The sequence below is a fragment of the Catharus ustulatus genome, chromosome 6, assembly GCF_009819885.2.
Source record: "Catharus ustulatus isolate bCatUst1 chromosome 6, bCatUst1.pri.v2, whole genome shotgun sequence".
Taxonomy (NCBI): Eukaryota; Metazoa; Chordata; class Aves; order Passeriformes; family Turdidae; genus Catharus; species Catharus ustulatus.
Window position 1 is genome coordinate 5,323,181 of NC_046226.1, and position 15,226 is coordinate 5,338,406.

Sequence of the window (15,226 nt, forward strand, 5' to 3'; positions counted from 1 at the left end):
TGGGCACCACTCAAATCCAGGTCACCTGCATTGAAAATGTCACAGGTTTTCCTATAGAGAAAAAGGCTGCACACCAAAGACAGCACAAACCCCAAAGCCAAACACTAATGTTTGAATTTTCTGTGATTTATGGCTGAGAGAAGCTGCTGTGCAGTGCTGATGGTCTCTTCTCTGCACACTCCTCTTCCTTGCTCGTCTCAGGGCTTCTACAAAGCCAGGTGAGGGTTTCTGCCTGCTCTTGCCTGTGCTGTGACCAAACAGCCTTGGGGTGCCCAGTGCTGTTAGCAGGAGAGCTGGTGAAGGTCACTGCAAGCCACACAGCCTTTCCCTCCAAGGCTCCAGAGACACAAGGGCACAAAGCTGTAGCCTAAGGCTGTTTGCAGTCACACCTTGTTGAGCTTGTCTGTCCTCTGGCATCTCTCCTTCAGGCCAGCCAGTGTAAATCTGAGCTGCATTCACAGGGAATTCAGGGTTTGCCCAAACTGGGACCTTGCTGCAGGCAAATGCCAAGGAAGGGCTCTCACTTGTGCTGCAGGTGCCATGGAAGGCCCCAGAGCAAGAGGCCATTTCTTGTCTGGTGGGACCCCCTCTTCACAGTCTGGCCTTGCAGCTTAGCAAAATCCACGTGGACATGTGGGGACATTCCAGCACTGAAATTCATTCCACACCTTTCCATTTTCTCTTAGGAAATTTCTCTTTTTTCCTTCTGCTTGGAAGGGGATGGATTCCCTCCATTGATGTATTTGGCACAACGGTTCTCCTTACATGCAAATGCTCTGGGCAGCCTGAAACACATCTGCCCCCTGACAACCCCTTTTGTCCCACTGGATCATGAGAAGCACAGTCCAAAAGCACCACCTTTCTCTCCTGTGAGAGGAGCTGGATTCACACCCCAAGGGCCTGACATGATGCACATGGTCACTGACGGGAGGCTGTAGCTGTGTGGAGGTGGTTCCATTAATGCAGAGAACAAAACAAATGACAGAGGAAAATGACCTGAAGTTGAGCCATGGGAGGTTTAGATTGGGTCTCTAGGAAATATTCCTTCAACAAAAAGTATATTATGCTTGGGAACAGGCTGTTTAGGGACAAGGCTGAGTTCCCATCCTCAGAAAAGTTTAAAAGTCATGTGGATGTGACATCTGTGGACGTGGCTGATTGGTGCAGTATGAAGTGTTAAGTTTGCCATTGGACTCTGTGATCTTCCAGGACTTTTTCAACCTCGCTGACTCCAAGATTGAAGTGTAGCTCAAGCAGTGAGGAGTCAAAATTTAGACTCAATGATCCTCAAGGCTGCCTTCCAACACGGGTATCTATGAGATTGTCAATGGAGGGCAGATGAAAATCAATCCAAAAGAAAGAACAATGGGAAGTCTTTGAAGAAGCTTCACTCAAAGGCAGCCTTAACCAGTACACCAGGGCCACTCTAAAGGGCTGAGCCAGGGTGGGGACAAAGGGTGGGGCTGGTTGGGTTGTGATGTGCTGTGACACCTGTGACATCACAGGGGACATGTCACAATGGGGGCAGCTATCAAAGCCCCAGCAGGTAACGCTGGCCCAGTGTTGCTTGGGCAAGCGGTGAGTGCACACGTGGTGGGTAGGCTGGGCTGGGGACAAGGGTCAGGGCAGAAACGCTGCACCCAGGGCTGGGTTCTCCCCCTGCATGCAGGGACAGCCCCTGATGGGAGAGCCTTGGGCACAGCACCATTCTTCTGCTGCTGGTGTTGGGGCAGCAGGACAGGCGTTGCTGCCTGCCAGCTGTCTGGGGCCCTGTCCTTCCTGCCCTCAGAGCCCTCAGCATTCCCATCCCTCCTTTCCTCATTGTCATCTCACTCTCTACTGGCCCATTTAAGCTTTCTCTTTATCCTCCTACAGACCATGGATGCCATAGGATTCCTTTTCTTGCTCCTGCAAAGCCTCATGCAGTACCTGCTGCCCGTGGGTGAGGTTGAGGATGAGGAAACACGTCTGCGCATGGATCTGTTTGCAAAACAACAGGAAGAGGAAAGGCTTTTGCTGGAGCAGGAGATGGAGCAGCTTACCCTGAAGCAGAGTATAGTGGAGCAGTCCTTGCAGCTCTTAGTCATTGCTGGGCTCCTGGTCCTTCTCTTGGTCCTGTGGTTGATGGGGTATAAAAGGAGCCTGAGGAGAGAGCAGCCAGAAGAAGATGATGTTGGAAATGACTTAGAGGATCGTATTCAAGAGAACATAGGAAGGACACTAGTCGAGCGAATACAGTGGCCCGTACAGGACCTGCAGGCAGGCTGTGAGTGGACAACTGACCTGATCAACAATTATATGATTTATTTTGGACATGTCATGACAAACAGCTTCTACCCAGGCCTGCAACGGGCCATCGGGGTGGGCAGTGCCTTCGAAGGTTGGAGTCCACGTGAGCAGGATGTTGTGTACAAGGTGCTCATTCCCATGACTCCTCCCCGAGGCCACAGCTTCCACCTGGAGCTGGACTCTGCAGAGCAGAGGCACGTGAGGAACTTCCGTGTCCGCGTGCAGCTGGAGTGCACCTGCACCAAGGAGCAGCAGGCTGAGGGCATGCTGTGCTTCCTGCACCACCCCGAGGAGGAGCTGAGGAGCAATCAGGATCCCAGCCTCCTCGATACCCTGTGCACCGACTCCTACCTGGATGTGCAGAAAACTGCCCACTGGTTCTACCAGCTGGTGAGAGCCATCTGGCCAGCTTTGCCTCAGTCACACAACTGGCATTTAAAGCTGCTGCCCTCCACACGCTCCTGCCAATTCCAGGTGACCAGTGGCAGAAAAATTTTCAGGATTGAGATGTTCTTTGGGGTGCACAGAGGTGACTCAGACATATTTGTGAGCAGCCAGCCTAGAGAGGCTCACACCCAAAGCACAGCCTGGCCTGAGACCTACGCTGTGGCAGAACTGAAATTCTTCCAGTATATTGCTAGGCAGGCCTCCCCTGACAGTTTGCACCTGAGATGCCTGCAGTTCTTCTCCCGTCTTCTGCTGGGCATTGGCTTTTCCACCTACACCATGAAAACCATTGTCATGCACCTGCTGAACACCATTCCTGTGTCACAGTGGAGCAGGAGACATTTCCTGAGGCGATTGATTGATATCAGCGAGAGCCTGCACTTATCCCTGGAAGTGAAACGCCTCAACCACTTTATTGTGGGCAACCAGAGGCTTCCTGAGGAGATCAGTTTGCCCCAAGATGTTCAAACGGCTGAGCCACCCAATCTCTTCCACCGCCTGGCGATTGACCAGCTGCCCACTCCCAGGGCATGGGCGAGTACCTTGATCTGCAACGTCGACTCGTAGCAGTCCTCAAACCTGATGATTGAAAGGGATTCCCCTGCACAGAGCTGTGCTTGTGCTGCTCACAGCAGGCAGCAGAGAGTCACCTCATAGTACAAATCTGGTGCTTTAAACAGAAGAGGATGCGTGCAAAGCCTCTCCAGCCACCTCAGCAGGTTGAGAGCCATGGGAGGGTTAATTCTCCCTCCTTGTATAATTTCCATTTTCCAAAAAAGGCACCCAGATCTCCATAAAGCCCTGCTGGAGTTTCCCCACTCCTACAAATGCATGTGAAGAGAGATCATGCCGTACATGCTGGGCCAAAGTACCCAAACTCCACCTGTAACAGCATTTGTGCCCGGCCTTTGAGAAGGGCCAAAATTCTAAATATGAAAGAAGTGGGAATGTGGGACAGGAAAAGGAAAAAGAAACAGGACAAAATGACCAAGAGGAAAAATCAGCATTGCGTGGCCAGGATTAGTCAATGGACATTGTCTCTCCTTCTACTAAGAAATGACACCTTTAGGTCAGCATCAGAAAAACTGCCTTGGAAGTGACCTGAAATTTTGTGTCTATAAGAATCTTGATGTTTTTTACATAGATATATACATTGTGTTTACCTATTATATATAGTAAAGAACATAAATTTAACATATATATAGTAAAGTGCAAAAAAAAAAAAATACACTAATATAAATAATATCAAATTACAAAATATGTAATTATTCTATCCTGATAGAGAATAATTTGAGATAGTTGAATATGTAATAGAGTTTAAATAATAATAATAGAGCACATATTAAGTGTCTATATCTGTTGTGAAAAATTACTACTGTCAGTGAATTTTTAACTGGAAGGACTTCTTAAAATAGATGTGTTTATACATATATAACATATATATAATATATAGATGCTACAGACATGTATTATTATATAAATAAAAAAAAAATTTATAACATTTGTATATGATACTGTATATATATTAATATTATTTTTATATACAAGTAATGCTATATCTAGAGTCGCTATCTGTTGTGAGCCACATTAATGCTTTATAATTAGGGCATTTATAAACGGCAACCTGGGAACGGCATTGATCTTGCTTCAATAAAATGCAATATTACAGAATTGGGAGAGTGCAAGACTCTATTTATTTTCCAGACCTATAGTACTGGTAAAAGTCACTCGCTGTGAATGTGGAGTTGTGAACAGACTCCTTGAACTCAACCAAACTGACAGTGCCCACCTCGTTCTCACCAGAAACTGAGCCCAGCTGCCGCCAGCCCCTGTGATCACAGAATGGCTTGGCTTGGAAGGGTCCTTAGAAATTGTCTTGTTCCTGCCCTGCTGCCAAGGACAGGGACACCTTCCACTAGGCCAGGATGCTCCAAGCCCCACCCAGCCTGGCCTGGAGCACTGCCAGGGACGGGGCAGCCACAGCTTCTGTGGGCAGCGTGGGCCAGGAGCTCAGCAGCCTCATTGCCACAATTTCCTGCACATCTGCAGCCTAAGCCCTCCCTGTGGCACTGGGAAGCCACTGGGCCTGGCGCTGTCCCTGCAGGCCCTTGCAAACAGCCCCTGTGCAGGTCTGTGCAGGCCCGGGCAGGCACTGAAAGGCTGCAGGAAGGTGTCCCTGGAGAAGCCCTGGCAGAGCCCTGGGGCCAGGAGTGCTACCATGAGGGCAGCAAGCGGGGCCTGGCACGGCCGGCGGGGCGGGAGGGCACAGGGCGGGCGCCGAGGCCCTGCCAGCTGGAGCAGGAGCTCTGCAGTGCGGGCGGCACAGAGCCGTGGGCTCCCGCAGCTCTGCATCCCTCACGGCTGAGGCAGCTGCCCAGGCACAGCCGGCTGGGGACACGCGGCCACCCCGGGGCCACCCGCAGGGGGACCCTGCTCTGGGGCCAGGCCAGGCCGCAGCAGGGAGCGCCCATGGGGCTGTGCCCGGGGAGGGAACGGCTCTGTCCAGGGACAGGGCTCTGCCAGCAGGGACAGCAGGGACAGCAGGGACAGCAGTGCCGGGCACAGAGACAGGGGGACACGTGGCTGCAGTCACTGTCAGCAGCACACAGGAACCTTCTCACTCTTTGCAACTCCCAGACAGGACGCTTGGGCTGGTGCCGGTCAGGCTCTGTTCCCAGGAAACAAGGGAGAGGACACAGGGAATAGCCTCAAGTTCTGCCATGGGAGGCTTAGATTGGGTCTTTGGGAAAATTTTCTCCTCTGGAAGGTTTTGCAAGCACAGGCACTGGCTGCCCATGGAATTGGTGCAATTGTCATTGCTTGAGGCACTAGAGGAATGTGTTGATGAGGCACTTGGGGACATGGTTATGAGGTGGACTTGTCAGTGTCAGGTTTGTGCCCTCTGATTTGATGGCAGGATCAAATGTGGGCATGACACAGCCCAGGTGCTGGCAGCTGGCTGAGATGACTCCAGCCATACAGACGACCATTGCATGTCAGTTTGCACCGGTGCTGGCAGCTGAGCCACTGGCAACAGGCCACCTTACCCTACTGCAGAACCCTTTTAGGGTCACACTGAGGCAGGGGAGGGGGGTTGGTGGCTCTCCCAGCTCCTGTGAGCAAGGTGAGAAAAGAGAAACGCTGTTACCCATCTAGCCCTTGGACTGACACATGGTAACAGAGGAAAGACAGCGGCAAAGGCAAAATTTTGAGATCCATCTAGGCAGCACCAAGATGGGTCCACTCAAATCCAGGTCACCAGCATTGAAAATGTCACAGGTTTTCCTGTAGGGGAAAAGGCTGCACACCAAAGACAGCACAAACCCCACAACCAAACGCTCATGTTTGAATTTTCTGTGATTGATGGCTGAGAGAAGCTGCTGTGCAGTGCTGATGGTCTCTTCTCTGCACACTCCTCATCCTTGATCGTCTCAGGGCTTCTACAAAGCCAGGTGAGGGTTTCTTCTTGCTTTTGCCTGTGCTGAGACCAAACACCCTTGGGGTGCCCAGTGCTGTTAGCAGGAGAGCTGGTGAAGGTCACTCTAAGCCACGCAGCTTTCCCCTCCAAGGCTCCAGAGACACATGGGCACAAAGCTGTAGCCTAAGCTGGATTGCTGTAGCACCTTGTTGATCTTGTCTGTCCTGTGGCACCCCTCCTTCAGGCCAGCCAGTGTAAATCTGAGCTGCTATCACAGGGAATTCAGGGTTTGGCCAAACTGGGGCCTTGCTGCAGGCAAATGCCAAGGAAGGGCTCTCACTTGTGCTGCAGGTGCCATGGAAGGCCCCAGAGCAAGAGGGCATTTCTTGTCTGGTGGGACCCCCTCTTCACAGTCTGGCCTTGCAGCTTAGCAAAATCCACATGGACCTGCGGGGACATTCCAGCACTGACTTTCACTCCAAACCTTTCCATTTTCTCCTAGGAAAATTCTGATTTTTCCTTCTGCTTGGAAGGGGATGGATGCCCTCCATTGATGTATTTGGCACAAAGCTTCTCCTTACATGCAAATGCTTCCAGGCAGCCTGAAACACATCTGCCCCCTGACAACCCCTTTTGTCCCACTGGATCATGTGAAGCACAGTGCAAAAGCACCACCTTTCTCTCCTGTGAGAGGAGCTGGATTCACAGCCCAAGGGCCTGACACTATGTAGATGGTCCCTGTGTCTAGCTGTGTGGGGTGGTTCCATTAGTGCAGGGAACAAACAAAATGACAGAGGAAAATGACCTGAAGTTGAGCCATGGGAGGTTTAGATTGGGTGTCTAGGAAATATTCCTTCAACAAAAAGTATATTATGCTTGGGAACAGGCTGTTTAGGGACAAGGCTGAGTGCCCAGCCGGACAGGTTTCAAAGTCATGTGGATGTGACATCTGGGGACGTGGCTGATTGGTACAGTAGGAAGTGTTAAGTTTGCCATTGGACTGTGTGATCTTCAGGGACTTTATCAACCTCACTGACTCCAAGACTGAAGTGTAGCTCAAGCAGGAGGAGTCAAAGCTTAGTCTCAATGATCATCAAGGAGACCTTCCAACACGGGTATCTATGAGATTGCCAATGGAGGGCAGATGAGAATGAATCCAAAAGAAAGAGCAATGGCAGATATTTGAAGAAGCTTCACTCAAAGGCTGCCTTAACCAGTACACCAGGGCCACTCTAAAGAGCTGAGCCAGGGTGGGGACAAAGGGTGGAGCTGGTTGAGTTGTGATGTGCTGTGACACCTGTGACATCACAGGGGACATGTCACAATGGGGGCAGCTATGCAAGGCCCCAGCAGGTAACGCTGGCCCAGTGTTGCTTGGGCAAGCGGTGAGTGCACACGTGGTGGGGAGGCTGGGCTGGGGACAAGGGTCAGGGCAGAAACGCTGCACCCAGGGCTGGGTTCTCCCCCTGCATGCAGGGACAGCCCCTGATGGGAGAGCCTTGGGCAGGCCACCATTCTTCTTCTGCTGCTGTTGCTGCTGCTGTTGGGGCAGCAGGACAGGTGTTGCTGCCTGCCAGCTGTCTGGGGCCCTGTCCTTCCTGCCCTCAGAGCCCTCAGCATTCCCATCCCTGCTTTCCTCATTGTCATCTCACTCTCTACTGGCCCATTTAAGCCTTCTCTTTATCCTCCTACAGACCATGGATGCCATAGGATTCCTTTTCTTGCTCCTGCAAAGCCTCATGCAGTACCTGCTGCCCGTGGGTGAGATTGAGGATGAGGAAACACGTCTGCGCATGGATCTGTTTGCAAAACAACAGGAAGAGGAAAGGCTTTTGCTGGAGCAGGAGATGGAGCAGCTTACCCTGAAGCAGAGTATAGTGGAGCAGTCCTTGCAGCTCTTAGTCATTGCTGGGCTCCTGGTCCTTCTCTTGGTACTATGGTTGATGGGGTGCAAAAGGAGCCTGAGGAGAGAGCAGCCAGAAGAAGATGATGTTGGAAATGACTTAGAGGATCGTATTCAAGAGAACATAGGAAGGACACTAGTCGAGCGAATACAGTGGCCTGTACAGGACCTGCAGGCAGGCTGTGAGTGGACAACTAACCTGATGAACAATTATATGATTTATTTTGGACATGTCATGACAAACAGCTTCTACCCAGGCCTGCAACGAGCCATCGGGGTGGGTAGTGCCTTCGAAGGTTGGAGTCCACGTGAGCAGGATGTTTTGTACAAGGTGCTCATTCCCATGACTCCTCCCCAAGGCCACAGCTTCCACCTGGAGCTGGACTCTGCAGAGCAGAGGCACGTGAGGAACTTCCGTGTCCGCGTGCAGCTGGAGTGCACCTGCACCAAGGAGCAGCAGGCTGAGAGCATGCTGTGCTTCCTGCATCACCCCGAGGAGGAGCTGAGGAGCAATCAGGATCCCAGCCTCCTAGACACCCTGTGCACCGACTCCTACCTGGATGTGCAGAAAACTGCCCGCTGGTTCTACCAGCTGGTGAGAGCCATCTGGCCAGCTTTGCCTCAGTCACACAACTGGCATTTAAAGCTGCTGCCCTCCACACGCTCCTGCCAATTCCAGGTGACCAGTGGCAGAAAAATTTTCAGGATTGAGATGTTCTTTGGGGTGCGCAGAGGTGACTCAGACGTCTTTGTGAGCAGCCAGCCTAGAGAGGCTCACACCCAAAGCACAGCCTGGCCTGAGACCTATGCTGTGGCAGAACTGAAATTCTTCCAGTACATTGCTAGGCAGGCCTCCCCTGACAGTTTGCACCTGAGATGCCTGCAGTTCTTCTCCCGTCTTCTGCTGGGCATTGGCTTTTCCACCTACACCATGAAAACCATTGTCATGCACCTGCTGAACACCATTCCTGTGTCACAGTGGAGTAGGAGACATTTCCTGAGGCGATTGATTGATATCAGCGAGAGCCTGCGCTTATCCCTGGAAGTGAAACGCCTCAACCACTTTATTGTGGGCAACCAGAGGCTTCCTGAGGAGATCAGTTTGCCCCAAGATGTTCAAATGGCTGAGCCACCCAATCTCTTCCACCGCCTGGCGATGGATCCGGCTGCCCACTCCCAGGGCATGGGCGAGTACCTTGATCTGCAACGTCGGCTCGTAGCAGTCCTCAAACCTGACGATTGAAAGAGATTCCCCTGCACGGAGCTGTGCTTGTGCTGCTCACAGCTGGCAGCAGAGAGACACCTCATAGAAGAAATTTGGTGCTTTAAACAGAAGAGGATGCATGCAAAGCCTCTCCAGCCACCTCAGCAGGTTGAGGGCCACGGGAGGTTTTATTCTACCTCCTTGTATAATTTTCATTTTCCAAAAAAGGCACTGAGATCTTCATAAAGCCCTGCTGGAGTTTCCCCACTCCTACGAATGCAAGTGAAGAGAGATCATGCCGTACATGCAGGGCCAAAGTACCCAAACCCCACCTGTAACAGCATTTGTGCCTGGTCTTTGAGAAGGGCCAAAATTTGAATATGAAAGAAGTGGGAATGTGGGACAGGAAAAGGAAAAAGAAACAGGACAAAATGACCAAGAGGAAAAATCAGCGCTGCGTGGCCAGGATTAGTCAGTGGACATTGTCTCTCCTTCTCCCGAGAAAGGACACCTTTATGTCAGCATTGGAAAAACTGCCTTGAAGCTGACCTGAAATTTTGTGTCTATAAGAACCTTGATGTGTTTTAATAGCTATATACATTGTGTACACCTATTATATACTGTAAAGAATATAAATTTATCATATATATAGTAAAATGCAACAAAACAGAACAATACACTAATATAAATAATATCAAATTACAAAATATGTAATTATTCTATCCTGATAAAGAATAATTTGAGAGAGTTGAATATGTAATAAAGTTTAAATATTAATAATAGAGCACATATTAAGTGTCAATATCTGTTGTGAAAAATTACTACTGTCATTGAATTTTTAACTGGAAGGACTTCTTAAAAAAGATGTGTATATACATATATAACATATATATAATATATAGATGTTATAGACATGTATTATTATAGAAATAAAATATTAAATTTATAACATTTGTATATGATACTGTATATATTAATATTATTTTTATATACAAGTAATGCCATATCTAGAGTCGCTATCTGTTATGAGCCACATTAATGCTTTATAATTAGGGCATTTATAAACGGCAACCTGGAAACTGCATTGATCTTGCTTCAATAAAATGCAATATTACAGAATTGGGAGAGTGCAAGACTCTATTTGTTTACCAGACCTGTAGTACTGGTAAAAGACACATGCTGTGAATGTGGAGGTGTGAACAGACTCCTTGAACTCAACCAAACTGACAGTGCCCACCTGGTTCTCACCAGAAACTGAGCCCAGCTGCACCCAGCCCCTGTGATCACAGAATCCCAGAATGGCTTGGCTTGGAAGGGTCCTTAGAAATTGTCTTGTTCCTGCCCTGCTGCCAAGGACAGGGACACCTTCCACTAGGCCAGGATGCTCCAAGCCCCACCCAGCCTGGCCTGGAGCACTGCCAGGGACGGGGCAGCCACAGCTTCTGTGGGCAGCGTGGGCCAGGAGCTCAGCAGCCTCAGAGGCCACAATTTCCTGCACACCTGCAGCCTAAGCCCTCCCTGTGGCACTGGGAAGCCACTGGGCCTGGCGCTGTCCCTGCAGGCCCTTGCAAACAGCCCCTGTGCAGGTGTGTGCTGGGCCCGGGCAGGCACTGAAAGGCTGCAGGAAGGTGTCCCTGGAGAAGCCCTGGCAGAGCCCTGGGGCCAGGAGTGCCACCATGAGGGCAGCAAGCGGGGCCTGGCACGGCCAGCGGGGCGGGAGGGCACAGGGCGGGCGCCGAGGCCCTGCCAGCTGGAGCAGGAGCTCTGCAGTGCGGGCGGCACAGAGCCGTGGGCTCCCGCAGCTCTGCATCCCTCACGGCTGAGGCTGCTGCCCAGGCACAGCCGGCTGGGGACACGCGGCCACCCCGGGGCCACCCGCAGGGGGACCCTGCTCTGGGGCCAGGCCAGGCCGCAGCAGGGAGCGCCCATGGGGCTGTGCCCGGGGAGGGAACGGCTCTGCCCAGGGACAGGGCTCTGCCAGCAGGGACAGCAGGGACAGCAGGGACAGCAGGGACAGCAGGGACAACAGGGACAGCAGTGCCGGGCACAGGGACAGGGGGACACGTGGCTGCAGTCACTGTCAGCAGCACACAGGAACCTTCTCACTCTCTGCAACTCCCAGACAGGACTCTTGGGCTGGTGCAGGTCAGGCTCTGCTGCCAGGAAACAAGGGTGAGGACAAGAGGGAATGGCTTCAAGTTCTGCCACGGGAGGCTTAAATAGGGTGTTTCTCCTCTGGAAGGGTCAGCAAGCACTGGCACAGACTGCCCATGGAATTGGTGCAATTGTCATTGCTTGAGGCACTTGGGGAATGTGTGGATGAGGCACTTGGGGACATGGTTATGAAGTGGACTTGTCAGTGTCAGGTTTGTGCCCTCTGACTTGATGGCAGGATCAATGTGGGCATGACACAGCCCAGGTGCTGGCAGCTGGCTGAGATGACTCAAGCCATACAGATGAGCCTTCCATGTCAGTTTGCACCGGTGCTGGCAGCTGAGCCACTGGCAACAGGCCACCTTACTCTACTGCAGAACCATTTAGGGTCAAGCTGGGCCAGGGGAGGGAGGTCAGTGACTCTCCCAGATTCTGAGCACAAGGTGAGAAAAGAGTTACCCATCAAGCCCTTGCACTGACACATGGTAACAGAGGAAAGAGAGGGGCAAAGGCACAATTCTGAGTTCCATTTAGGCAGCACCAAGATGGGTCCACTCAAATCCAGGTCACCTGCATTTAAAATGTCACAGGTTTCCCTGGGGGAGAAAAGGCTGCACACCAAAGACAACAAAAACTCCAAACCCAAACAGTAATATTTAAATTTTCTGTGATTTATGCCTGACAGGAGCTGCTGTGCAGTGCTGATGGTCTCTTCTCTGCACACTCCTCCTCTTTGCTCCTCTCAGGGGTCTACAAAGCCAGGTGAGGGTTTCTTCCTGCTCTTGCCTGTGCTGAGACTAAACAGCCTTGGGGTGCCCAGTGCTGTTAGCAGGAGAGCTGCTGAAGGTCACTGCAAGCCACGCAGCTTTCCCCTCCAAGGCTCCAGAGACACAAGGGCACAAAGCTGTAGCCCAAGCTGGATTGCTGTAGCACTTTGTTGAACTTGTTTGTCCTCTGGCACCCCTCCTTCAGGCCAGCCAGTGTAAATCTGAGCTGCTTTCACAGGGAATTCAGGGTTTGCCCAAACTGGGGCCTGCTGAAGGCAAAGGCCAAGGAAGGGCTCTCACTTGTGCTGCAGGTGCCATGGAAGGCCGGAGAGCAAGAGGCCATTTCTTGTCTGCCAGAATCCCCTCTTCACAGTCTGGCCTTGCAGCTTCTCAAAATACACACGGACATGTGGGAACATTCCGGGACTGACTTTCACTCGAAAACTTTCCCTTTTATACTAGGAAAATTCTGATTTTTCCTTCTTCGTGGAAGAGAATGGATTCCCTCGGCTGATGAATTTGACACAAGCATTCTCTTCACGTGCAAATGCTTCTGGGCCGAATGAAACTCTTCTGTCCACCAAAAATCCATTTTGTCCCACTGGATCATGGGAAGCACAGTGCAAAAGCACCACCTTTCACTCCTCTGAGAGGAGATGGATTCACAGCCCAAGGGCCTGACACAATGCAGATGGTCCCTCAACTGATGTTGTAGCTTTCTGGGGATCATTATATTACCCCTGGGAACAAACAAAATATGAGCAGAGGGAAATGACCTCAAGTTGAGCCCTGGGAGGTTTCAATTGGATTTCTAGGAAACATTCCTTCACCTAAAAGAATACGAAGCTTGCCAAGAAGTTTCCTAGGGACATGGCAGAGTTACCATCCTCAGAAAGGTTTCAACGTCATGTGAATGTGGCATCTGGGGATTGGTGCAGCAGGCAGGGTTACGTTTGCCATTGGTCTGTGTGATCTTCAGGGACTTTATCAACCTCACTGACTATGAGATTGACGTGTAGCTCAAGCAGTGAGGAGTCAAAGCTTAGATTCAATGATCCTCAAGGCTGATCACTGAGATTGCCAGTACAAGGCAGACGAATACCAATCCAAAAGAAAGAGCCTTGGGAGATCTTTAAAATGATTTATTCAAAGGCAGCCTTAACCAGTACACCAGGGCCAATCTGAGAGACTGAGTCAAGGCAGGAACAAAGGGTTCGGTTGGCTGGGTTGTGATGTGCTGTGACACCTGTGACATCACAGGGGACATGTCACAATGGGGGCAGCTATGCAAGGCCCCAGCAGGTAACGCTGGCCCAGTGTTGCTTGGGCAAGCGGTGAGTGCACACGTGGTGGGGAGGCTGGGCTGGGAACAAGGGTTGGGGCAGAAACGCTGCACCCAGGGCTGGGTTCTCCCCCTGCATGCAGGGACAGCCCCGGATGGGAGAGCCTTGGGCAGGGCGCCATTCTACTCCTGCTGCTGTTGCTGCTGTTGGGGCAGCGGGACAGGCGTTGCTGCCTGCCAGCTGTCTGGGGCCCTGTCCTTCCTGCCCTCAGATCCCTCAGCATTCCCATCCCTGCTGCCCCCACTGCTCGCTGCCTCCCTCACAGCCCCACTCAAGGCCTTCTCTCCATCTTCCTGCAGACCATGAATTCCATTGTGCTGCTTTTCGTGCTCTTGAAAAGCCTCATCCACTACCCACAGCTCGTGGGTGATTCCTGGGATGAGGCAACACGTTTCCGCATGGAAGTGTGTGCAAAGCAGCTGGAATGGGAGAGGATTCAGCAGGAGCTGGAGGCGGAGCAGCTCACCCCAAAGCAGGTGCAGCTCTTGCAGCTCTTAGCTGCTGCTCTGCTCCTGGTTCTTGTCTTGATCCTATGGTTGATTGGGTGCAAAAGGAGCCTGAGAAGAGAAGGCCATGAAGAAGAGAACAATGGTGCAAATGAAGAGGAAGCTGGAAATGGGGATGCAAATGAAGACGCAGGTGTTGGAAATGCAGAAGAAGATGATGCCAATCAGGAGGAAGACGGCAACGATGATGGCAATGTACAGGAAGACGGCCACGTTGCTGCAAATGGAGAAGATAATATTGAAAATGTCAATGAGGCTGCAAATGCAGAAAACAATGATCTTGCACTTGCAGTCTATGAAGCAGGCACTGCTTTTGACGATAATATTGGTAGAGTTCTCTTGGAACGCATAGAGTGGCCGGTCCAGGAGCTGCAGGCAGGCTGCGAGTGGACACAGAACCTGATGGACAATTACGCACTTTACTTTGGACACGTGTTAGCAAACAGCTTCTACCCAGGCCTGCAACGAGCCATCGGGGTGGGCAGTGCCTTCGAAGGTTGGAGTCCACGTGAGCAGGATGTTGTGTACAAGGTGCTCATTCCCATGACTCCTCCCCGAGGCCACAGCTTCCACCTGGAGCTGGACTCTGCAGAGGAGAGGCACGTGAGGAACTTCCGTGTCCGCGTGCAGCTGGAGTGCACCTGCACCAAGGAGCAGCAGGCTGAGAGCATGCTGTGCTTCCTGCACCACCCCGAGGAAGAGCTGAGGAGCAATCAGGATCCCAGCCTCCTAGACACCCTGTGCACCGACTCCTACCTGGATGTGCAGAAAACTGCCCGCTGGTTCTACCAGCTGGTGAGAGCCATCTGGCCAGCACTGCCTCAGTCACACAACTGGCATTTAAAGCTGCTGCCCTCCACACGCTCCTGCCAATTCCAGGTGACCTCTCATAGAGAAAGCTTCAGGATTGAGATGTTCTTTGGGGTGCGCAGAGGTGACTCAGACATCTTTGTGAGTAGCCAGCCTAGAGAGGCTCACACCCAAAGCACAGCCTGGCCTGAGACCTACGCTGTGGCAGAGGCTAAGTTCTTCAAGCACATCGCCAAGCAGGCTCCCCGGGACAGTTTGCACCTCAAATGCCTGCAGTTCTTCACTCGTCTTCTCCTGGGCTTCACCTTTTCCACCTACGCCATGAAGACCATTGTCATGCACATGCTCAATGTGGGGCCCGTGTCACAGTGGCGCAGGAGACATT

General features: G+C 51.7%; 2 protein-coding genes across 2 annotated transcripts; both read left to right on the forward strand.

The window, feature by feature from the left end:
• Positions 1-1,518: 1,518 nt before the first annotated feature.
• On the forward strand, positions 1,519-3,326 carry LOC116997343 (inositol 1,4,5-trisphosphate receptor-interacting protein-like 1). Its single transcript, XM_042779374.1, is given in 3 exon segments — positions 1,519-1,578; positions 1,876-3,235; positions 3,238-3,326. Coding segments are annotated over 3 exon segments (1,509 nt in total).
• Positions 3,327-7,851: 4,525 nt separating this feature from the next.
• LOC116997344 (inositol 1,4,5-trisphosphate receptor-interacting protein-like 1) lies at positions 7,852-9,300 on the forward strand. The gene has a single exon (XM_033061893.1). The coding sequence runs from the start codon at positions 7,852-7,854 to the stop codon at positions 9,298-9,300; it is 1,449 nt and encodes a 482-aa protein (XP_032917784.1).
• The last annotated feature ends 5,926 nt before the right edge of the window (positions 9,301-15,226 follow it).

Excerpts from the sequence above, each read along its gene's own strand:
- LOC116997344 (XM_033061893.1), top strand. The coding sequence starts at position 7,852 with ATGGATGCCATAGGATTCCTTTTCTTGCTCCTGCAAAGCCTCATGCAG.